The sequence below is a fragment of the Piliocolobus tephrosceles genome, chromosome 1 (genome assembly GCF_002776525.5).
Source record: "Piliocolobus tephrosceles isolate RC106 chromosome 1, ASM277652v3, whole genome shotgun sequence".
Classification (NCBI taxonomy): Eukaryota; Metazoa; Chordata; class Mammalia; order Primates; family Cercopithecidae; genus Piliocolobus; species Piliocolobus tephrosceles.
In genome coordinates, this window is record NC_045434.1 from 170,262,190 (window position 1) to 170,285,201 (window position 23,012).

Below are 23,012 nucleotides of genomic sequence, written 5' to 3' on the forward strand. Positions count from 1 at the left end.
GCTTGAGACCAGGAGTTCAAGACCAGACTGGGCAATATAGGAAGACCCCCCCCCCATCCCTAATAACAACAAAAGAGCATTAATTTTATACTTCTTGTAAAACTAGGAGTTGGAAAAGGCTGATTACTCTGGCAACTACAAAAGGAAATTTTGTTGTAGGACTCTATTCTTTTTTTTTTTTTTTTTTTTTTTTTTGAGACAGGGTTTCTCTCCGTCACCCAGGCTGGTATGCAGTGGTGTGATCTTGGCTCACTGCAACCTCTGCCTCCTGGGTTCAAATGATTCTCCTGCTTCAGCCTCCCAAGTAGCTGGGACTACAGGCATGCACCACCATGCCCAGCTAATTTTTTAATATTTTTAGTAGAGATGGGGTTTCACTATGTTGGCCAGGCTGGTCTTGAACTCCTGACCTCAGGTGATCCTCCCGCCTCAGCCTCCCAAAGTGCTGGGATTACAGGCATGAGCTACCGTACCTGACCTATTAATTAATTAATTAATTAATTAATTTGAGATGGAGTCTTGCTCTGTCCCCCAGACTGGAGTGCAGTGGTGCAATCTCAGCTTACTGCAAGCTCCACCTCCCGGGTTCATGCCGTTCTCCTGCCTCAGCCTCCCAAGTAGCTGGGACTACAGGCGCCTGCCACCACACCTGGCTAATTTTTTGTATTTTTAGTAGCGATGGGGTTTCACTGTGTTAGCCAGGACGGTCTTGATCTCCTGACCTCGTGATCCACCCGCCTTGGCCTCCCGAAGTGCTGGGATTACAGGCGTGAGCCACCGCACCTGGCATTTTTTAAACATAGAGACAGGGTCTGTCTGTGTTGCCCCGGCTGGAGTACAGTGGCTATTCACTGGCATGATCCCACTACTGCAGATCTCCATGACCAGCACAGAAGTTCTGACCTGCTGTTTCTGACCTTGGCTGGTTCACCCTTCCTCGGGCAACCTGGTAGTCCCACACTACCAGGAATTCACCATATTGATGCTGAACTTACTGAGAACACCTGATCTGCATAACGCACTATAGCCCAGAATAGCTGAAAGCATCTACCCGCCTCAGCCTCCCGAGTAGCTGGGACTACAGGCAGGTGCCGCCTTGCCATTGCAGGACTCTTAATCACAATGGTGTTTACTGGGCAATCAAAATATAATTCTAGAGTATAGTAGAAAATGCCCTGGTCTTGGAGTCAGACAGACCTGCTATCTGGCTCTGCCACTTACCGGTTGTATGACCTTGGGCAAGTCACTTAAACTTTCTCAATTATCTTGCCTTGTCTATGAAAAAGGATGATAATCTATAACTTGCATAATTATATTGAGGGTTAAATGAGATAAAAGATGCAAAAATCTTAGTGTAATTTAAGGATTCAATGAATATAATTGTTAACTAATCTGAGCTAAGACAAAAGGTAGAATTTTGTCTTCATTCAGGGGCCGGGTACAGTGGCTTACACCTGTAATCCCAGCACTTTGGTAGGCTGAGGCGGGCAGATCACCTGAGGTCAGGAGTTTGGGACCAGCCTGACCAACATGGAGAAACCCCGTCTCTACTAAAAGTACAAAATTAGCCGGGTATGATGATGCGTGCCTGTAATCCCAGCTACTCAGGAGGCTGAGGCAGGAGAATCACTTGAACCCAGGAGGCAAAGGTTGCAGTGAGCCGAGATCGCACCATTGCATTCCAGCCTGGGCAACAAAAGCAAAACTCCATCTCAAAAAAAGAATTTTGTTTTCCTTGCCATTCTTACTTGGGCATTTGGATCTGGAAGTGAAGACAGTCCAATATAATTTGATTTGTGTTGTTCTTCCCTCAGGTGGTTACCTTGGTCAATAAGAAGGTAGCTTACGGGGGCATAAATGATACAACCCAAATGTCAGATGTGGCCTCTCTGCCTCATTTTTTTTTTTTTTTTTTGAGACCAAGTCTGACTCTGTTACCCAGGCTAGAGTGCAGTGGTGCCATCTTGGTTTACTGCAACCTCTGCCTCGTGGGTTCAAGTGATTCTCCTGCCTCAGCCTCCCAAGTATCTGGGATTTACAGTCACCTACCACCACGCCGGATAATTTTTTTGTATTTTTAGTAGAGACAGGGTTTCGCAATGTTGGCCAGGCTGGTCTTAAACTCCTCACCTCAGGTGATCTGCCCAACTTGGCCTCCCAAAGTGCTGGGATTACAGGTGTGAACCACTCTGGCCGCTTTTCTGCCTCTTTAAGATCCAAATGCAATGGGCTTGAACCTCAATATTCACATTTCCCGACTCATGTAAGTGCAAAGTTCTACACAAGTTTTTGCAAGTTCCACAAGGGCTTGTGGTCTCACAGTTACCTCTGCTTCCAGTCTCCTTTTTCAATTGAGACCTAACACAGCACATTGCTCAACTCCCTACTCATGCACTCTTACAATTCCCCTCTCTCAAAAAGCATTCCTGGGTGTAATACCCCTTCCTGAAGCCTTGAGAGTCACATAGGATGGTCACGTCCTATGTGTAACAAACAATTCATCCCATTTTAGGCATTCCACTGCTGAAACACTCTTGCCAACATACCATGGGAGAGTTTCTTCTGACTTTTTACCTATGTAGCACCTATCCTTACATTGATTTTCTTACTCATCTTTTTCCTTTTCCCCTCCAATCTCTCTCTATTAACTTGCCCTCCCATTTTGTCAAGTGAATTCCAAATTCTCCTCCCCCCAACCCTCCCACACCCAATCTTTTTTTTTTTTTTTTGAGGTGGAGTTTCACTCTTATTGCCAGGGCTGAAGTGTAATGGTGCAATCTCGGCTCACTGCAACCTCTGCCTCCCGCTATCCCTAATTTTTTTGTGATGGAGTCTTACACTGTCACCTGGGCTGGAGTGCAGTAGCACAATCTAGGCTCACTGAAACCTCTGCCTCCCAGGTTCAAGTGATTCTCCTGCCTCAGACTCCCGAGTAGCTGGGAGTACAGGCACCCACCACCACACCCGGCTAATTTTTGTATTTTTAGTGGAGAGAGTTTTACCACGTTGGCCAGGCTGGTCTCGAACTCCTGGCCTCAGGTGATCTCAAAGTGCTGGGATTGCGGGCATGAGCCATCACGCCCCACTTACTCCTACCCCCTTTTTAAACATAGAAAACAAATTCTTCTCCCAAAGTTACATATTCACACTGATCAATTGAGGCTCCAAGCAGGACAAAAGGACCTTCTGTGCATTGGGATCTGTTATTCCTGGAAGAGTGTTGTGGTTTAAAAATAGTACTTTTTTTTTCTGTTACACGAAGCACAGTGTTTCCTATTTATCGAATGCTTACTGTGTGCCTAGCACTCTATCAAGTCCTCTTCAGTAGCTCGTGTTCTCATTTGATCTTCCCAACAACTCTGAGAAGCAGATCTTATTATTGCTCTTTCTACAAATGAGGAACGGGTGTGCATGCGAGAGAAATGAGGTAATTGGCATAAGATCACACAGTAAGCAAAGACTGAAGACCAGGTCTGCCTGGCCCCAAGCCTGTGTGTGCCCTTTCTAATTTACTACACCACCTTTCAGGGGAAGGAGAAGAAGAAAGCAACCAGAAGAACTGAGACTACATAAAAGCAATACCATCTGTTCTCATATTGTCTCACAACTTTAAAAGGATGGCTCTATATGCTATCTCATTATTCCTGGGAAGACAGAATAATCATTATCATCTCATCTATTTTGAAATGAGGAAAGTAGGGCCTTGTGGGAGAAAGGGAGTGAGGGAGCAGTTCAGTGTAGCATGTTTGATTTTGCTATTACAGAGGCACCAGCAGTGGGTGATTAAGAGCTCAAGAGTGACCATGGGAGCTGGTGGCCAAGGTGATGTGGAGGCCAAGGACTGAGGGACAAGGAACTCCCATAGCTACTGAAGTCCCCAGGAGGATGGCAGGACAGGGGCTAGTGAGGGTGACCATGAGCCAGGGGCTGCAATCTTTAATGCATAAGAAGCAATTGGGTGTCAGTGATGAGGAGGGGTTGAGGTGGGTATGGCTGGAGAGTACAGGAGAAAGAATTTTTGTACAAGGGTGGAAATGGCCAAGCCAACCCCACATCCTGGTTTTACAGTATATGGGGAGTGGAAAAATGGGAAGCCTTCTAGCAGAGGGCAGCACAGGAGGCAGTACCTGGAGGATGCTCAGGAAAAGAAGTCATCTGAGTACTCTGAAGAAGTAGAGAGTATAGGTGAGTTTGTTGACAAAAGAACAGGATTCTAGAAGGCACAGAGGAAAGGGCTGGCAGTGTGGTGGGCAGTGTGAGTGAAAGGGCTTGGCAAGAAGCTCAGAAGAGTAAGCGTCTGAGACAGAGGCCAGACAAGCAGAGGAGCTGCCAGCTTGGGTGGCTCCTAGGCTGGAGATGTACACTGTAGACAGGGTCATAATGGAACTTGGGGGGAGAATGGTTTTGGTATTTGACTCAGACCTCTAAGATCTGAGACGGGGGAGAAGTGTGAGGAAAGACGATTCTAGACCAAGCTGTCAGCTGGTTCCTGTGACCTCAGGAAGACTGGAAGTCCACATCAGGATTTGAGCGTGGGGCGTTAATTACCTCCTGTATCTGCCTCCTCTGGTGGAAGTGGGACTTTCTAGGGCCGGGCCAGGCAAGAACATTTTCCTACTCCTGTTGACAGCCTCCTGGTAATGGGAAACCATTGAGAGATTTTCGTTTGTTTGTTGTTTTTTGACAGAGACTGGCTCTGTTTCCCAGGCTGGAGTGCACTGCTGGAGTACAGTGATCTTGGCTCACTGCAACTTCTGCCTCCTGGGTTCAAGTAGTTCTCCTGCCTCAGCCTCCCGAGTAGCTGAGACTACAGGCATGGGCCACCATGCCTGGCTGGCTAATTTTTGTATTTTTAGTAGAGTCACAGTTTCACCATGTTGGCTGGGTTGGTCTCGAACTCCTGACCTCTAGTGATCTGCCCACCTCGGCCTCGCAAAGTGCTGGGATTACAGGCGTGAGCCACTGTGCCCGGCCAAGAGTTTTCTTAAACAAGATTGATGGTAACATGGTGACATTTTTTAAAGGGTTGCTCAGGCTTGTGTCAAAATGATTTTGGTATCTGACTCAGAATGAGTGGGACCAGGAAATCTCATAGCTACTGAAGTCACCAGGAGTATGGCACAGAACAGGGGCTAGTGAGGATGACCATGAGCCAGGGGCTGCGATCTTTAATGCATAAGGAGCAATTGGGTGTCAGTGATGAGGAGGGGTGGAAGGTGGTATGACTGGAGAGCACAGGAGAAATAATTTTTGTACAAGGGGGGAAATGGCCATGCTGACACCACCTCTTGGTTTTATAGGATGAATTGGAGAGTGAAGGCAGGAATTAGGAAGCTGTTGCATTAGTCCAAGCAACAAGTGATGATGCCGGAGTCAAAACAAGGGCAATGGAGACACAGAGGCAGCGCAGGGATATGCTAAGGCGGTGGGATGTGGGGTGTGAAGGAAGCACAGATAGGGTAGAGGACAGCGTCCAGGTTTCTGGCTTCATTTCCGCTTGTAGTCAGCCTCCCTCCCTGAGCTTTTGTGAAGACGGAGCGATAGAACGGACCAGAAAGCAGTTTGGAAATGGCAAAACTGTTACCCATCATTAGCTCCAGTATCATAAAAGCTCTCTAATTACCCTAGTAAGTTCAGTCAATGGAACGAGGCATGACAATTAAGATAAATCACGATAGTCACCCAGATAGGTGGGATCTGGAGGTCCTAAGTAACCTCGGATTCCTTACACCTGCCAGGCGTTGAGGGCCGGGGCGGGGCGAACACAGACTCCGCCCCTGGGCGGGGCCTGGATGCGGCCAGAGAAGAGCAGCGCTGGAGCTGGAGCCTCAGCCCTCAGGCGCCACTGTGAAGACAGGACCGGACCCGACCCGCCCGCAGCGCCCCGCAGAGCCCTGCCCTGGCCCCCTCCGCTCCCTCCCGCCGCCAGGTCCTACTGTCCCGCCGACCTTACGGGAGCGAACCCGTCGTCCCGCACTCGGAGTCCGCGGTAAGGGGCGCGGCCCGGGCAGCCCGCCCGCGGAAGATCGGGGACCGATCCTCGGCGCGCGGCGCTGGGCAACGAGAGCGGGCGCCGAGAAGGAGCACGGGGCAGCGGAGGGGAGCCGGGGGAGGAGCGAGGGAGGGGGCTCCGCGGCGGCAGAGGTGGGGCTCGCCTAGGGAGGGAGCGCCGAGAGGGTCTCCCAAACCGTGGGGGCAGCCGGGGGAACTCCAAGGGCGGGAGGGGAGCAAGAAAGACGGCGCTGGGGCTGGGAGGAGAGATGGGGGCAACTGGAGGGCAGCGAGGGATTGCGGGGGGAAACGGGGGCATGAGGGGCGAGGGAACTGCGAGGAGGGCGGAGAGGGGCTGTGCGGAAAGGGGGTACAGGGCAGCTGAGGGGCAGCGAACGGGGCGCTGAGGGAAAGGATTGAGGGGCGCTAGAGCGGGGGCACGGGGGGAGGCGTGGAGGTGAGGAACTGAGGGGAGGGGACTGGCTGGGCGGGGATCGTTTGAAGCTGGAGGGGGCTGAGGTGCCGAGGGAAAGGGTCGCTGGGCAGCTGGGGAGCATCCCTGGTGCCCTGGTCGGGAGAGGGTCAGGGGGTGGGGGATGTGGGTATGGATAGCTGAGATGGGGAAGGGCAGCAGGGCAGTGTCTGGTCGAAAAAGGGTCATTTATGGGGGATGTGGGTAGGGATAGCTGGGGTCGGAGGTGGAGCCCAGCTGGGGACCGGCGTGGGGATAACTGTAGGTGGAAAGCGAGGGGTGGGGCTTGGGGGCGGGAAGCCTGGGAGAATGGAAGGGTGAGGGGCCAGGCTGGGTCTACCCCACTGCAGAGGAAGGGGGCAGGGAGCTGGTGGAGACAGAGGGAAGTGGCCTTGGAAATGGACACAGGGGCCTATATTCTGGTCAGGAGTGGGGAGGAGGCTCTGGAATAGAGTAGGGTCTGGCGGCTGCGAGTGGAGGAATCGTGAGAGAACCTGGAGGGTATAGATAGGGTGGTGGAGCGCTGGGTCAGGCTGGAGAGGAGGCCAGGTGTGGATTGTGGTGTAAGGATGGAAAGATAATGGGGATTGAAGTGGAGCCCAGGCACTAGCGGTGTCTTGCCCACTCAGGAGTCCAAGGAGGGGACCCAGGCACTGGACTTTGTTATGTGGGCACCAGGGATCACAGAAAATAAGAGAATCGTGGACAGAAAAAGTCATTCAACTCTGTTTTGTAGTCCCAGCATGGAAGGAACTTTGGGGAGGGCAGGGCAGCAGCCTTTGGAAGCTAAGGGAGATATGGAGGGGGTGGGAGAAAGATGGGCTCTCAAAACACACACACACACACACACACACACACACACACACAAACAAGCAAACAGAAAAAACAAACACAACAAGATGGGCCCTCTTCCCCCAGCTTCCTGGAATCCAGATGGAAAGGGGTGGGAGATAGTAAAAGGAGAGGGTGTGTGTGTGTGTGTGTGTGTGTGTGTGTGTGTGTGTGCGCGCGCGCGCACAGGTGGATGCCCACCTGTTCTGTGCCTATAAACAGAGGAAGACAATGGAAGCCGTGAAAGTCCCTATATATAGAAGTGGAAAGCCCTGGTGCTGTGGGAGCCAGAGAAGAGGCATTCTTGGGGAGGTGGGTGGGTTGGAGAAGGCTTCCTGGTCATGAAGGATTTAGCTAGCAGTGGAGGAAAGTGTGTTCCTATCAGAGGAAACCGAATGGGAAAAGGCAAAAATCTAAAAGCATCTCCAGTCCAAGAAATAAATCTTCAGTTTCTTAAAGATTATGACATGAAGGGAGATATCAGTAACCTATAGAAAATCTTTAAATAGGTTTCCCCTCTGAGCTTGAAGCTCCTAGAGTCTCTCTCCATCTCCCCAAAATATAGCATAGGGCCTGGTACATAGTAGGTGCTTAGTGAATGTTGATTGAATGAATAATTGAGCTGTGGTGGTGCTCCTGCCTCAATTTCTTCATCCATTTCCAAGAATTGTTGTGAGAATCAAATAGGATAATGTGGGTGAAAAGAACTTTGTAAACTGTAAAATACTGTACAAAGAGAGAGGACACTGATTTTATTCTGCAGGTGTGCCTCTGTTCTGTCAGTGGACACACCCATGGCTATCTCTTTCCAATCTGGAGGAGGAAGGAAATGAATATCGAGCATCTGTTGTGTGCAAGATGGAATGCATTGAAAGCATCTTGTAGAATGCTTGACATTTAGTAGGTGCTCAATAAATGGTAACTGTTATGATATTGTTTCTGTGGCTCTAAGATACCTGGGAAAACAATGAAAAGGTGGTGATGGGTTAGCAGTGGGGAATAGTCTAAAGACAGATTGAATTAGAAAAGGAGAGTGTGGCTTAAAGGAGAAGGATGAGGTCCACATTTGCCCAACTCCCTCCTTATTCTCACTGAAATGCTCCAAGTAGGAAGACAGGGAATTACATTTATTGAGCCCCTGCTATATTGCATATACAGTTGACCTTTGAACAGCATGGGTTTGAACTGTGCAAGTCCACTTATACCCAATTTTCTTTTTCAACCAAACACTGATTAAAAAAAAAAAAAATACCATGGTGGGTCAAGCGCAGTGGCTCGAACCTGTAATCCCAGCTACGTGGGAGGCTGAGGTAGGAGGATCACTTGAGCCCAGGAACTTGAAGCTACAGTGAGTTATGGTCAGGCCACTGTACTCCATCCTGGGAAACAGAGTGACACCCATCTCTTAAAAAAGAAGAAAAAGAGAAGAAAATACAGTAGTGAAGGGAGGCGAAGTCTGTATATTCAGAGGACCAACTTTTAGTCTAGGTGGGTTCCACTGGGCCAACTGTGGTTCTTGAGTAGGCATGAATTTCGGTATATGTGGAGGTCCTGGAGTCAATCCCTTGCCTATACCAAGAAATTACTGTACTATTCTAGATGTATGACCCACATTACCTATAATTTTCCCAACAATTGTTTTATGAATGAAGAAACTGTCTTAATCTTATAAAATTTCTTCCCAAAGTCTCATATGTAATAAATGATAGACCTGGAAACTGAATCTGGTTTGTTTGATTTGGAACTCCAAACTACTTCCACTACTCAGGATGACTTGCTAGAAGAAACTATGAAGCACAGAGACAAACAAACAAAAAAATTAAGGGGTTAATAAAACACCCTCCCATATACAGGTTTTAATTCTTGCAACAGTTTTGCCAGGAAGCCATTTTATGAACTCCTTTTATAGATGAGGAAACTGAGGCCAGGAGTCTGATTTGTCTAAGTTTACAGGACCACTGAAAGAGCCAGGGCTTATCTTTCAAATGCCAGGTCGCTTGGACTCAGACTCATGTTCTTTCCAACAAAAGGTAAGTTCCTTCATTCATTTTTTCACTCCATTTATTGAGCTGATCTCTTCTCGCTGGATTTTAGGGCTCTCTCCTCCTCTTCCCCTGCTCTTTCCTGAAGTTGGCTTCTTCCTTAGGTGCTTATTTCTGCCACCTATCAGACTGAAAGGGTTATTTGTTTTTCACAGCCACCCTTTGAGGAGCCATTTCTTTCCCCCAGCCTGGGACAGGGACGACTTCCCAGATGGTCCCTGGGTCTTCATCTATATTGCTTGTCACGGAGATAGCTCTATCATTTTATGTGACAGTCACAAAATAGAGGAAAGATTTGATTGATGCTTATCTTACAAATGCAATTCTGCACGCACCACTGTACAGTGACCTGTCTGCTTAGATCTGCCTCAGGCAGCTGCCTGCTGGGATGCTTTTTGCCTGTCTTCCAAATGTCTAAGTAGTCCCTGGCTGCCCCCTCCTAAGAAGATCCCCTTGGGGGCTTCCATCTGAATGAGCCTTCCAACTGAACTCAGCTCTCTGCCTCTCCCCATTCTCACACCACCTACTGGGAAAGCCATGCTACGTGTGCATAAGCAGATGCTGACAGTGTGGTATGGCAAGTATAGTATGGTGGCAAGACACTCAGGATGTTGGGGATGCTTCTTTTTTTAATTTTTATTTTTAGAGATAGGGTCTCACTCTGTCACCCAGGCTGGGATACAGTGGTGCAATCATAGCTCACTGTAACCTCGAACCTCTGGACTCAAGTGATTTTCCTGCCTCAGCCTCCCAAGTACTGAGGACTACAGGTACACACTACCACATCCAGCTAATTTAAAATTTTTTTGGCTGGGTGTGGTGGCTCATGCCTGTAATCCCAGCACTTTGGGAGGCCGAGGCAGGTGGATCACAAGGTCAGGAGATTGAGACCATCCTGGCTAACACAGTGAAACCCTGTCTCTACTAAAAATACAAAAAATTAGCTGGACGTGGTGGCAGACGCCTGTAGTCCCAGCTACTCAGGAGGCTGAGGCAGGAGAATGGTGTGAACCCAGGAGGTGGAGCTTGCAGTGAGCCTAGATCGCGCCACTGCACTCCAGCCTGGGCAACAGAGCGAGATTGTCTCAAAAAAAAAAAAAAAAAAAAAAAAAATTGTAGAAATGGAATCTCGCTGTTTCCCAGGCTGGTTTTGAACTCCTAGCCTCAAGTGATTTTCCCACTTTGGCCTCCCAAAGTGTTGGGATTACAGGCATGAGCCACCATGCCCAGCCAGGATGCTGCTTTATTCACTCTAAAATTGTTATGGTTTTCATTTTCCTTAATCCTGTCAAACCTGGAAGCCATTAGGTAACAGAAGTTCCATTCATGACCCTCCAACTGACTTGCTGTGTGAGCTTGGACAAATCGCTTGTCTTTGCAGAGCCTCTTTTTTTTTTTTTTTTTTTTTTTTAACCTGTAAGATAAATGGAGGTAGATCAGGAACTGAAACAATTTTTTACTCTTGCCATCACTCCCTAGTCTCATATCTGTGGCAGTCATCGCTAATAAAGGCAGACAAATTTCTCACTGATTCTATACAAAGCTGCATGTATTTTTCTCAGCACATACATTTCTCTTATTTAAAATTCACAGCACCTTGTGAAAGTAGGTATTATTGTTAGATGAGGACACTGAGGCATAGAATTTAAGTAGGTTGGCCAAGTTTACACATTGAGTTACTGGGAAAGCTGGGCCCAGTAGCCAGGCTTTTTGTTACAATAAAGCTGCTACTCCAAAGTTCCTTCTAATTCTAGCATTTTAAGAGTGTGAAGCTGGGCTACATCAGAAAAATGAAGATCAATAATCTGACATTTACACTGACAGTCTGGCACTTGAAAAATGCTCTATATGTGTTTCTTGAAAGACATAACACCCTCTAAGGATTTACTATAGGTCTAGCGTTGACCAGATGTCAGTATGGATAAAGCCCCCTTGAATCCAGAAGAGGGAGCAAACAGTTAATTGTAAAACAGGCCCAAATAATGGAGCCACGATCAGGGAGAGGGCAGTTGAACAAGGTTTGCCTGCAGAGTGAATTAAAGGCGACAGTGAAATAATGTATGTTCAGTACCTCCATGGGCCGAGAAACTGTGTTAGATTGTTTACGTATAGTACTACTCATTCTACTTGTACCAAGCTCTGTGAAGTAGGTGGTATTTTCTCTATTTTAAGGTAAAAGAGCTGTGGCTTAGAGAGGGAATATGACTTACCTAATAATTCATCTGAGGGGTGGAGCATTGACTTTAAACTTTTTCATAACACCGCAGGGTACTAAGTCTGGTCTCGGCTGTTAGCTGTGAGATTTGGGCAAATCCTTTTAATTTCTCACTTTCAATTTCCTTCTTGATCAAATGGAAATAATCATCCCTGTCTTTCCAGCTTTATTTCTCAGCTTTATTTAGAGGATAGAATAAGATAAAGGATATGAAATTGTGGTAAAGATCAAATTTATGTTTTAGTAAAGTGACTCTTTGACCAGCAATTCCACTTCAAGGAATCTCAAGGAAATAATTAGGAAAATGTACAAAAATTTATGTAAATAAATGTTCACTGTAGTTTAATTTATAATAAATTAAGAGTAGAAAAACAACTTAAAAGCAACTTCCTAAAGAAAGTGACAATATTAAAGAATTGATCTGGCTGGGCCAACATGGTAAAATCCTGTCTCTACTAAAAATACAAAAATTAGCCGGGTGTGATGGTGAGCACCTGTAGTCCCAGCTACTTGGGAGGCTGAGGCAGGAGAATTGCTTGAACCCAGGAGGTGGAGGTTGCAGTGAGCCAAGATTGCGATTGCACCATTACTCTCCAGCCAGGGTGAGAGTGAGACTCCTTCTCAAAAAAAAAGAAAAAAAAAAAAAAAGAATTGATCTTATGACACATCTATAGGATGGAATATAATGTAGTCAACTGAAATTATTATTTTTTTTTAGAGTTTTCAAAGTCTCATTCATACTTTTTTTTTTTTTTTTGAAGAGAATCTCCACTGTTGCCCAGGCTGAAGTGCAGTGGCATGATCTCGGCTCACTGTAACCTTTGCCTCCCAGGTTCAAGTGATTCTCCTGCCTCAGCCTCCAGAGTAGCTGGGATTACAGGCAGCCGCCACCACGCCCAGCTAATTTTTTGTATTTTTAGTAGAGACAGGGTTTCATCATGTTGGCCACGCTGGTCTCGAACTCCTGACCTCGTGATTCGCCCGCCTTGGCCTCTCAAAGTGCTGGGATTACAGGCGTGAGCCACTGCGCCCAGCCCATACTTTCTTTCTTTTTTTTTTTTTTTGAGACTGTTTCTTACTCTGTCGCCTAGACTGGAGTGTAGTTGTGTGATCTTGACTCATTGCAGCCTCCGTCTCCTGGGTTCAAGGCAATTCTTGTGCTTCAGTCTCCTGAGTAGCTGGAATTACAGGCGTGCGCCACCACGCCTGGCTAATTTTTGTATTTTTAGTAAAGACTGGATTTCACCATGTTGGCCAGGCTGATCTCAAACTCCTGAGCTCAAGTGATCCACCTGCCTCGGCCTCCCAAAGTGCTGGGATTACGGGGCTGAGCCACTGCACCTGGTCTCAAAATCTCATACATTTGTGGTACTTTCGGAATTATTTAAGTCCAGTCATGCATTGCTAATGACAAGGGTATGTTCTGAGAAATGTGTCATTAGGTGATTTCATAGTTGTATGAACATCATAGAGTATACTTACACAAATCTATATGGTATACGTTATAGCTTACTATACACATAGTCTATATGGAATAGATGGCCTATAACTCCTAGGCTACAAACCTGTACAGCAAGTTACTGTATTGAATACAGCAGGCAATTGTAACACAGTGGTAAGTATCTGTGTATCTAAACACATCTAAACATAGAAAAGGTACAGTAAAAATGTGGTGTTTTTTTTTTCTTTTTAAGACTGAGTCTGGCTCTGTCACCTAAGCTGGAGTACAGTGGTGTAGTCTCAGCTCACTGCAACCTCAGCTTCCTGAATAGCTGGGATTACAGGCATCTGCCACCATGCCTGGCTAATTTTTTGTATTTTTAGTAGAGATGGAGTTTCATCATGTTGGCCAGGCTGGTCTCTATCTCCTGACCTCAAGTGATCCACCCGCCTCAGCCTCCCAAAGTGCTGGGATTACAGGTGTGAACCACTGCACCCAGTCATAATATGGTATGATATAAAAAGTGGTACACCTGTATAGGACGTTTACCATGAATGGAGCTTGCAGGGCCAGCAGTTGCTCTGGGGGAGTCAGTGAGTGAGTGATGAGTGAATGTGAAGGCCTAGGACATTACCATGCACTATAGGAGACTTTATAACACTGTACACTTAGGCTACACTAAATTTATTTAAAAATATTTTTCTTCAATAATAAATTAACTTTGACTTACCATAACTTTTAAACTTTATAAACTTAAAAAATGTTTAAAACCTTTTAGACTCTTTTATTTATTTATTTTGAGATTGAGTCTTGCTCTGCCACTCAGGCTGGAGTACAGTGGATCTCTGCTCACTGCAACCTCCACCTCTCGAGTTCAAGCAATTCTTCTGCCTCAGCCTCCTGAGTAGCTGAGATTACAGGCGCACACCACCACGCCTGGCTAATTTTTGTATTTTTAGTAGAGATGGGGTTTCACCATGTTGGCTAGGCTGGTCTTAAACTCCTGACCTCAAGTGATCTGCCTGCCTCAGCCTCCCAAAGTCTGGGATTACAGGCCTGAGCCACCATGCCCAGCCATAGACTCTTTTGTAATAACACTTAGCTTAAAGTACAAATACATTGTATGGGCTTTTTTGAGACGAAGGCTCACTGTGTTACCTGGATTGGAATGCAGTGGTGCAATCATGGGTCACTGCAGCCTCAAACTCCTTGGCTTGAGCGATTCTCCCACCTTGGCCTCCCAAAGTGTTGGAATTACAGGCATGAGCCACTGAACCTGGACTTTTCTTTCTTTATTTTCTTCCTTAGTTTTAAAATTTATGTTTGAAATTATTTTGTTAAAAAGGAAGACACAAATACACACGTGAGCTTAGGCCTACACAGGGTCCAGGAGCATCAATATCACTGCCTTCCATTTCCACATCTTGTCCCACTGGAGAGTCTTCAGGGGCAATAATAGGCATGGAGCTGTCATCTCTTATGGCAATGTCTTCTTCTGGAATACCTTCTGAAGGACCTGCCTGAGGCTGTTTTACTGTTAACTTTAAAAAAAAAATTAAGTAGAAAAAGTACACGCTAAAATAACAATAAAAGTGTAGTAAGTAAATATAGAAATCAGTAACATAGTCATTTATTATCAATATCAAGTATTATGTATTGCACGTAATAGTATGTGCTGTACTTTTATACAACTGGCAATGTAGTACGTTTGTTTACACCAGTGTCAACACAAACATGTGAGTAATATGTTGTGCTAAGACGTTACCATGGCTACTATGTCACTAGGCAATAGGAATTTTTCAGCTCCATTATAATCTTATGGGACCACCATTGTACATGTCGTCTGTCACTGACTGAAACGTTGTTATGCGGTTCATGATTGTACTTTTAAAATTTAAGTGATTTGCTAAATAATAACATATCATATATTCTAGTCTATATCTTCTGTGCATATGATATCAGCTATTACAATATGCATAGAAGGTATAGACTAAAATGCATGGTATGCTATTTGTATATAAATAGTATAAATAGATCTCTTTGCTTATATATGCAAAGGCTATCTCTGAAGGATATATAAATTGATAACATGTATGCCTCTGGGGAGGGGAGCTGGATCAGGAATCAAAGATGGAAGTAAGACTTACTTTTCAGTTTAAACCTTTAGGTTTCATATTACTTGTATTTGATGCCAGGAATTAAGAAAATAATGCAGCTAGGTGCGGTGGCTCTTGCCTGTAATGCTAGCACTTTGGGAGGTCATGGAGGGCAGATCACTTGATCCCAGTTTGAGGCCAGCCTGGACAACATGGTGAAACCCCATCTCTACAAAAAGTACAAAAATTAGCTGGGCATGGTGGCACATGCCTGTAGTCCCAGCTACTCGGGAAGCTGAGGTAAGAGGAGCACTTGAGCCCAGGAGGTCAAGACTAGTAAGCCAAGATAGCGCCATTGCACTCCAGCCTGGGTGACAGAGTGAGACCCCGTCTCAAAAAATAAAATAAGAAACTACAGCTGGTAAAAAAGGTAATACTTGCAAATAGGATATGCTTGAATTATTTTCCATAAGTGTGTATTACTTTTTAAATTAACAAATAAAATATAATATTAACATAGATGGCCTGTTTTTTAAGTACAATTTCCATTTTAGTTTTCTCCAGAGAATAGTCCATCTTCAGTCTTTAAGGACTCAGCTCCTTACATGGGCTTTGGTGGGAGCCGTGGGGCAGCACCTGCAGGTCTAAATCAGGGTGGGGGTGTTTGGTCCTTGCAGGCTTCACGAGGCCAATTCCAGACTATTTTGCTGTGAATTGCACAACTCACACAGTAATGTAGCTTCACATACTGCTTGGGAAGCACATAGGCATCAAAGACACTTGCTTCAGAAATGTCCCTGACTGCTGTGGCCTCCACTATGTTTCGAATGACGAATTTCTTAATGGCCTTGTCCTTGGGCACACATTGGGCACAGTTCATGCAGTGAATAGGCTGCACGTGGTTGCGGGCCTTTTTTGGCATGACTGTTGTTCCTTCTTTTCTTTGTCATCTTGGAGGCGTGGACTGGAGAGAGGAGGTTTTCGTTTTTTTTTTTTGGTAGAGACAGTCTTGCTCTGTTGCCCAAGCAGGAGTGCAGTGACGCAATCATGGCTTACTGCAGCTTCAAATTTCTGGGCTCAAATAATACTCCTGTCTCAGCATCCCAAGCAGCTGGGATTATAGATGTGTGCCTTCACACCTGGCTAATTTTTTACTTTTTGTAGAAATGGGGTCTCCCTATGTTGCCCAGGCTGGTCTTGAACTCCTGGCCTGAAGCCATCCTCCCACTTGGGCCTCCCAAAGTGCTGGGATTGCAGGTGTGAGCCACTGCACCTGGCCTTAGGTGGCACTCTTGTATGAAAAAATATTGAAGGACATACACTAAAATGTTAACAGCCATAGTTTCTGAGTGGGTTGGGATGTCAGTTAATTTTTTTTTTTTTTGGGTGGTATCTCGCTCTGTTGCCCAGGCTGGAGTGCAGTGGCATGGATCTCAGCTCACTACAAGTTCTGCCTCCCATGTTCACGCCATTTTCCTGCCTCAGCCTCCCAAGTAGCTGGGACTACAGGCACCCACCACCACACCTGGCCAATTTTTTGTATTTTTCTAGAGATGGGGTTTCACTGTGATAGCCAGGATGGTCTCAGTCTCTGTTTTTTTTGTTTTTTTTTTTTTTTTTTTTTTTTTTTTGAGACGGAGTCTTGCTCTGTCGCCCAGGCTAGAGTGCAGTGGCCGGATCTCAGCTCACCGCAACCTCTGCCTCCTGGGTTCACGCCATTCTCCTGCCTCAGCCTCCCGAGTGGCTGGGACCACAGGCGCCCACCACCTCGCCCGGCTAATTTTTTGTATTTTTAGTAGAGACGGGGTTTCACCGTGTTAGCCAGGATGGTCTCGATCTCCTGACCTCGTGATCCGCCCGTCTCGGCCTCCCAAAGTGCTGGGATTACAGACTTGAGCCACCGCGCCCGGCCCAGTCTCAATCTCTTGACCTCGTGATTTGCCCACCTCGGCCTCCCAAAGTGCTGGGATTACAGGCCTGAGCCACCGTGCCTGGCCAGATGTCAGTTAATTTTAAATTCTCTTTTTCACATTTTCGTATAATATAATTTTCAACTTTTTTATAATGAATACATTCATAGTAGGAATTTTCTCTTGTGCACAAAGAAAGATGACTGGCAAACAGCAGAGTGGAGGACGGTGTGAGGTTGTTGTGGTTGCGACCCTTGTTTTAATGTAGAAAAAGCATAATGTGGCCAGGAGTGGTGTGATCCTAGCACTTTGGGAGGCCAAGGCAGGTGGGTCACCTGAGGTTAGGAGTTCAAACCAGCCTGGTTAACATGGCAAAACCCTGTCTCTATTAAAAATACAAAAATTAACCAGGTATGGTGGTAGATGCCTGTAATCCCAGCTACTTGGGAGGCTGAGGCAGGAGAATCGCTTGAACTCGGGGGGCAGAGGTTGCAGTGAGCCGAGATTGTGCCACTGCACTCCAGTCTGGGCAAAAGAGCAAGACTCCATCTCAAAAAAAAAAAAAAAAAAAGCATAATGCCTTTGCATGGCAAGTTCTTGCAACAGCCTTTGCACCTAGTACCATGAAAAGCTGAAAAGTTAAGGCTATGAGATGGTTTAAGCAGCCAATGGCACCCTCCTTTCCAACCTCACTTTCTTCCTCCATGTAAGTGCTATGCCTCGGTCTCCAAGTGTCCTGGGCATGTTCCACACTTGCCTAGTGAGTCTTGTCATGGGACAGATTGATACAGGGATGGAACTTAGAGTCTCAGATAAGGATTGAGAGCTGGGAGCAAAGGGAAGAAAGAACAGAGACCACAGGAGTCCAGTGGTGACATATGCAAGGAACTTTTATTAAAAGGCTGCTAACAACCTTACATATTTGTCTAACTTTTCTTCAAGAGAGCTTTAAACCTACATTAATCAGCTCCTTATCCTTACAGCTCACCTGAGAGGCCCAAAGAGCCACACCCACCAGCATCACGCCCTTTATTTTCCCTTGGGGAAAAAAGCAGGAATTCCTAACAAGAATGAAAACCCAGACACCATCACACTTGAATGCTGTCCTCCCACCCTCCTCTGACTGCTCATCCAGCCATCTGGGTACCCTTGTGCTGAGCATAAGGGGAGATTTCAGGTGGAGAAGCAGGGTACCCGAGGATTCCAAGACATAGGAGAAGCAATTAAAGACTTAAGACCATGTGACCAAGTGCTGAATTATGGAGTTCAGATTTGGGTGTTCTAGGAAAGCAGATGGTGACAGAACTGAGAAGGCTGGGGTCTCAGGAAAGGTCTGGCATGTATTAAATATTTGCTGAATGAATGAATGAATGAATGAGTGAACAAATAAAGGACCTAGGTTTTGAAGGCTTTGGAATAATAAGGACATATGTTCACACCTGTGTGGAATTTACCAGTTGATAATGGTTTCATCCATTGTTATCTCGTTTGAGTCCTGTGATAGCCCTGTGAGAAGAGCAGGGTGGAAATTGTTCTCCCCATTTTCCAGATGAGGAGATTGAGCCCCAGAGTGATGAAGTGACTGTGATGAATTCAGCACACATTTCCTGAGTGTTTATTATGTGCTAGGATTCGTGCTTTCCTAGAAACCAGATATCTAGGAATGAAGTCCATTAAGGCCCAGCTGCTCATTCCAACAGTGCTGAAGTGATATAAGGGCTGTTACAGTGTTCTGAGAGCACAGGGGCAGGAGTGCCTGCCTCTGCCATGCACAGGGAAGCTGGCACTTGACCTGGACCTCCAAGGATGGGTAGGAGTTTGTTAGGAGGAAAAGAGAATTCTAGGCAGAAGGAATACATGTATAAAGGGACAAAGGCAAGAAATAATGTGGCTTATTTGGCATAAAGTGTGTAATTAGATCTAAGGGAAGCACAGGTTGGTGAAGAGAAGGGGTATAGGAAGATAAAGCTTAGAGAGTTAGCTCTTTGGTTAGTTGGTTATTTGTCAAGTTGAACAGTTTGGACTTGATCTCTAGAGCTGTGGAAAGCCATGACAGTTTCTATTTTTTATTTATTTTATTTTTTAGAGATGAGGTCTTGCTCTGCTGCCCAGGCTGGCATTCAGTGGCATGATCATGGCTCCCCGCAGCGTTGAACTCCTGGGCTCAAGTGATCCTCCCACCTCAGCCTCCTGAGTCATAAAAGTTTTTAAAGCAAGAGAGTGATAGCTCTTTACTGAGTCTTTCCTTGGATGTGCATGTGTTTGCTGTTCTTGGCTTTTTTTTTTTTTTCTTTCTCCAAAATAGCTCAGGAGCTGCTTCCTCCAGGAGCCTTTCCTTGATCACCGGGCCTCCAGGCTCAGTGAGATGCTTCTCATGGACTTCCTCAGCCAGGACTCCTCTGTCTTATCACTTATCTACTGCTTTGTTACTCTGTGTTGACCCACCTTTTATTCTAGTCTTCGTCCACCTAGAGGTCAGGCACCATGTCTGACTCATATTTGTAAGTCCCATGGCCAGCACAGGGCTTGCCCCAGATCAATGTGCTCAGTAAATATTTGCTGAAGGAATGAATGGGAGGAGCTGGGTTCCACCCCAGTGCTGAGACAACGTTTGGGGCAGGTGTAGTGATGGAGTGATTCTGAGTAGTGTGCATTTCCTCAGTGCTGCTGGAGTAAGGAGTGAGTGCGTGAATGGTGGGGTGACCATTAGAAGGTTGGTGACTCAAGGTGACACTGAAGGTCTGTTCCTGAGTGACCCTAGGTCTCTCTTGCAGATGGCTTCAGTGACGGATGGTAAAACTGGAGTCAAAGACGCCTCTGACCAGAATTTTGACTACATGTTTAAACTGCTTATCATTGGCAACAGCAGTGTTGGCAAGACCTCCTTCCTCTTCCGCTATGCTGATGACACGTTCACCCCGGCCTTTGTTAGCACCGTGGGCATCGACTTCAAGGTGAAGACGGTCTACCGTCACGAGAAGCGGGTGAAACTACAGATCTGGGTGAGTCCTGGGAATCTTGGGCAGGATTTTCCTAAGAGGCGGCTGGCCTGACAATATAAGGGCTGGGAGGTGGGGCCAGCTTGGAACTTCTGGGACTTGCAGCATCAGGCGTTAATGCTGTTTCAGGTGTGGCCCCTGGGCTACCCTCTGCTAGCTTTATACAAGTTTGCTCTCCTCCAGGGGTTCAGTTGCTTCTGCTGTTTAACTATGCAGGAGGTTTTATGTTGGCTTGTCTAAATGAGTGACCAAGAAACTGGGGCTTGGAGTTAGGGACTTGGGTTCAAATTCTTCTGCCACTTACTAGTCATGGAACTTGACTGAATGGCTTAACTTCTCTGGAGCACCCTTTCTTCTTTGGGGATTGTAATAGCATCTGCATCATAAGGCTGTTGGGTCCTTAGTTCCTTGGCATAGTTCCTGGAACATTGTAAATGCACACTAAATATTAGCTACAGTATCAGTTATCTACTGTCCTATAACAGAACACTTTATAAGTTCATAGTGCCGGACTGGGCAACATTGTGAGACCTCATCTCTACAAAAAATAAAACAAATTAGCTGAGCATGGTGGTGGGCACCTGTAGTCCCAGTTACTTGGGAGGCTGAGGTGGAAGCATTGCTTGATCCCAGGAAGTCAAGGCTGTGGTGAGCCATGATCATGCCACTGCACTCCAGCCTGGGCAATGGAGCAAGACTCCATCTCAAATAGATAGATAGATAGATAGATAGATAGATAGATAGATAGATAGATAGATAAATAAATTTGTAGTGTCAAACAACAATAATAATTCATTATCTTATAGTTTCTGTGGATCAAGCATTTGGGAGTGGCTTGGGGCCTCTTATGAGGTGTAGCCAGCTGTTGGCTTGGGTTACAATCATCTGAAACATAGACTGGGGCTGGAGGATCTTTTTTTTTGTTGTTTTTTTTAAGACACAGTCTTGCTCTGTTGCCCAGGCTAGAGTGCAGTGACATGATCTCGGCTCACTGCAACCTCCACCTCCCGGGTTCAAGCAATTCTCCTGCCTCAGCCTCCCGAGTAGCTGGGACTAACAGGCGCCTGCCACCATGCCCAGCTAATTTTTGTATTTTTAGTAGAGATGGGGTTTCTCCATGTTGGCCAGGCTGGTCTCGAACTCCTGACCTCGTGATCCACCCGCCTTGGCCTTCCAAAGTGCTGGGATTAAAGGCATGAGCCACCGTGCCTAGCCTGGGGCTGGAGGATCTTAAGGCTGCACAATCACATGTCTGGTGCTAGCTGTTGGCAGGAGGCCTTACTTCTTTCCCATTTGGCCTTTTAGAGTGTCTTCACAGAGCTGCTTAAGTGTCTTTATTTGTGTAGCAGCTGGCTTTTCCCAGAGTGAGAGATGTAAAAGGCCACAGGAAGTGGCAATGTCCCTTGTGAGTTAGCCTTAGCCTTACAGCTTTCTATTGGTCACTAATTCAGCATGGGAGGAAACTACACAAAAGTGTGGATATTGGGAGGAAAGTATCATTGGGGACCATCTTGGAAGCTGGCTGCCACAGCTACTACTATTATTAGTGTCTACCAGTAGTACTAATAAATTATGTACATATTTTAGATGATATAGCAACATGTAGATCATATAGTTTTCAAAAATGAATTAGTATCTGGATTGGAAATTTTGGAAATTTGTGATTTAAAGTATTCAAAACACATATTATTATTATTATTTTTTTTTTTTTTTCGAGACCGAGTCTCACTTTGTAGCTTGGGCTGGAGTGCAGTGGCACTATCTTGGCTCATTGCAACTTCCGCCTCTCAGATTCAATAGATTCTCCTGCCTCAGCCCCCTGAGTAGCTGCAATTATAGGCGTGTGCCACCACGCCTGGCTAATTTTTGTATTTTTAGTAGAGATGGGGTTTCACCATGTTGGCCAGGCTGATCTTGAACTCCTGACTCAGGTGATCCACCCGTGTCGGTCTCCCAAAGTGCTGGGATTATAGGCATGAGCCACTACGCCCAGCCAAAACATGTATTATTTATTATCTTTCTATTCTACATGTTAAATGTACATTAATACATTATGCGTATGTCTTATTGGGGCAGTCTGTATATAGTACTTTTCTTTTTACAAATTATTTCCCATATATATTATCTCACAATTAACACTATGAAGTAGGTACTACTTTAATACTCTCCTGTTTTGCCGAATAAGAAACTCAGACTCAGAGATTAGTTAACTTGCCTTAGGTCAACGACACTGCTATAAAGTGGGATTTCAAGAAGATCTGATTCAAAAGTATATGCTCTTTTCTCTACACTGTGCATCTGAGGTATTATAGAGTTCATATTTCCCTTCATGATAATGTCAAATATTATATAGGGATAAAAGTTCATATTTCCCTTCATGATAATGTCAAATATTATATAGGGATAAAAGTTCATTTTGTTCATTTAAAGGCATTGAGGATTCAGAGATCGTTAGAAATAGGAGAAGCTATATGAGTCGTTTAGTTCACTGATTCTCAGACCCATGGCATCAACATCACCTTGGAATTTGTTAGAAATGCAACTTCTCAGGCCCACATTAGAACTATTGAGTCAGAAACTCTGGTGGGTGAGTGACAATGATCTGTGCTATGACAAGTTTTCCAGGTGGTTTTGCGGCAGGCTAACTTTGTAGAACGACTTAGTTTAACTAGCTTGAGGTGAAAGTCAACATGCGTTTACTAAAAGCACCTATTAGGTGCCAGGTGATTTCACTTGTGTTATCTGATATCATCCTTGCAGTTCGTGCACAGGGGGATGTGAGCACAGAATATTTGGGGCGTGGTGAGCAATACAGTAAAACTGGATCAAGGTTGTGAAAGAGCAGAGTTGGTGCTGAGAGATAAATTTGCTGGAGAGGCTATAGGTGGCAGATTGGGGTTCAAAGAGACCTTCCACGGCAAACAGAAAGTTCTTGTCATCAGCCAGAGGATTCATGCTTGATGACTCCTTAGGGAACTGAAGAAATTATTAGAGCTTACTTTTAATCTTTGAACA

General features: G+C 45.8%; 2 protein-coding genes across 2 annotated transcripts in view; one reads left to right on the forward strand and one right to left on the reverse strand.

Annotated features, from left to right (window-relative positions):
- Positions 1–5,925: 5,925 nt before the first annotated feature.
- Positions 5,926–23,012, forward strand: part of RAB3B (RAB3B, member RAS oncogene family) — a 72,213-nt gene continuing 55,126 nt past the window's right edge. The window contains exons 1-2 of the mRNA XM_023188718.1: positions 5,926–5,989; positions 19,773–20,000. Coding sequence (XP_023044486.1) covers positions 19,773–20,000 — 228 coding nt within the window. The 5' untranslated portion in view covers positions 5,926–5,989. The remainder of the gene's footprint in view (positions 5,990–19,772; positions 20,001–23,012) is intronic.
- On the reverse strand, positions 15,738–16,010 carry LOC111523845 (40S ribosomal protein S26-like). The gene has a single exon (XM_023188729.1). It carries the CDS (start codon positions 16,008–16,010, stop codon positions 15,738–15,740), a length of 273 nt encoding a protein of 90 aa, XP_023044497.1.

Excerpts from the sequence above, each read along its gene's own strand:
- LOC111523845 (XM_023188729.1), bottom strand. The coding sequence starts at position 16,010 with ATGCCAAAAAAGGCCCGCAACCACGTGCAGCCTATTCACTGCATGAAC.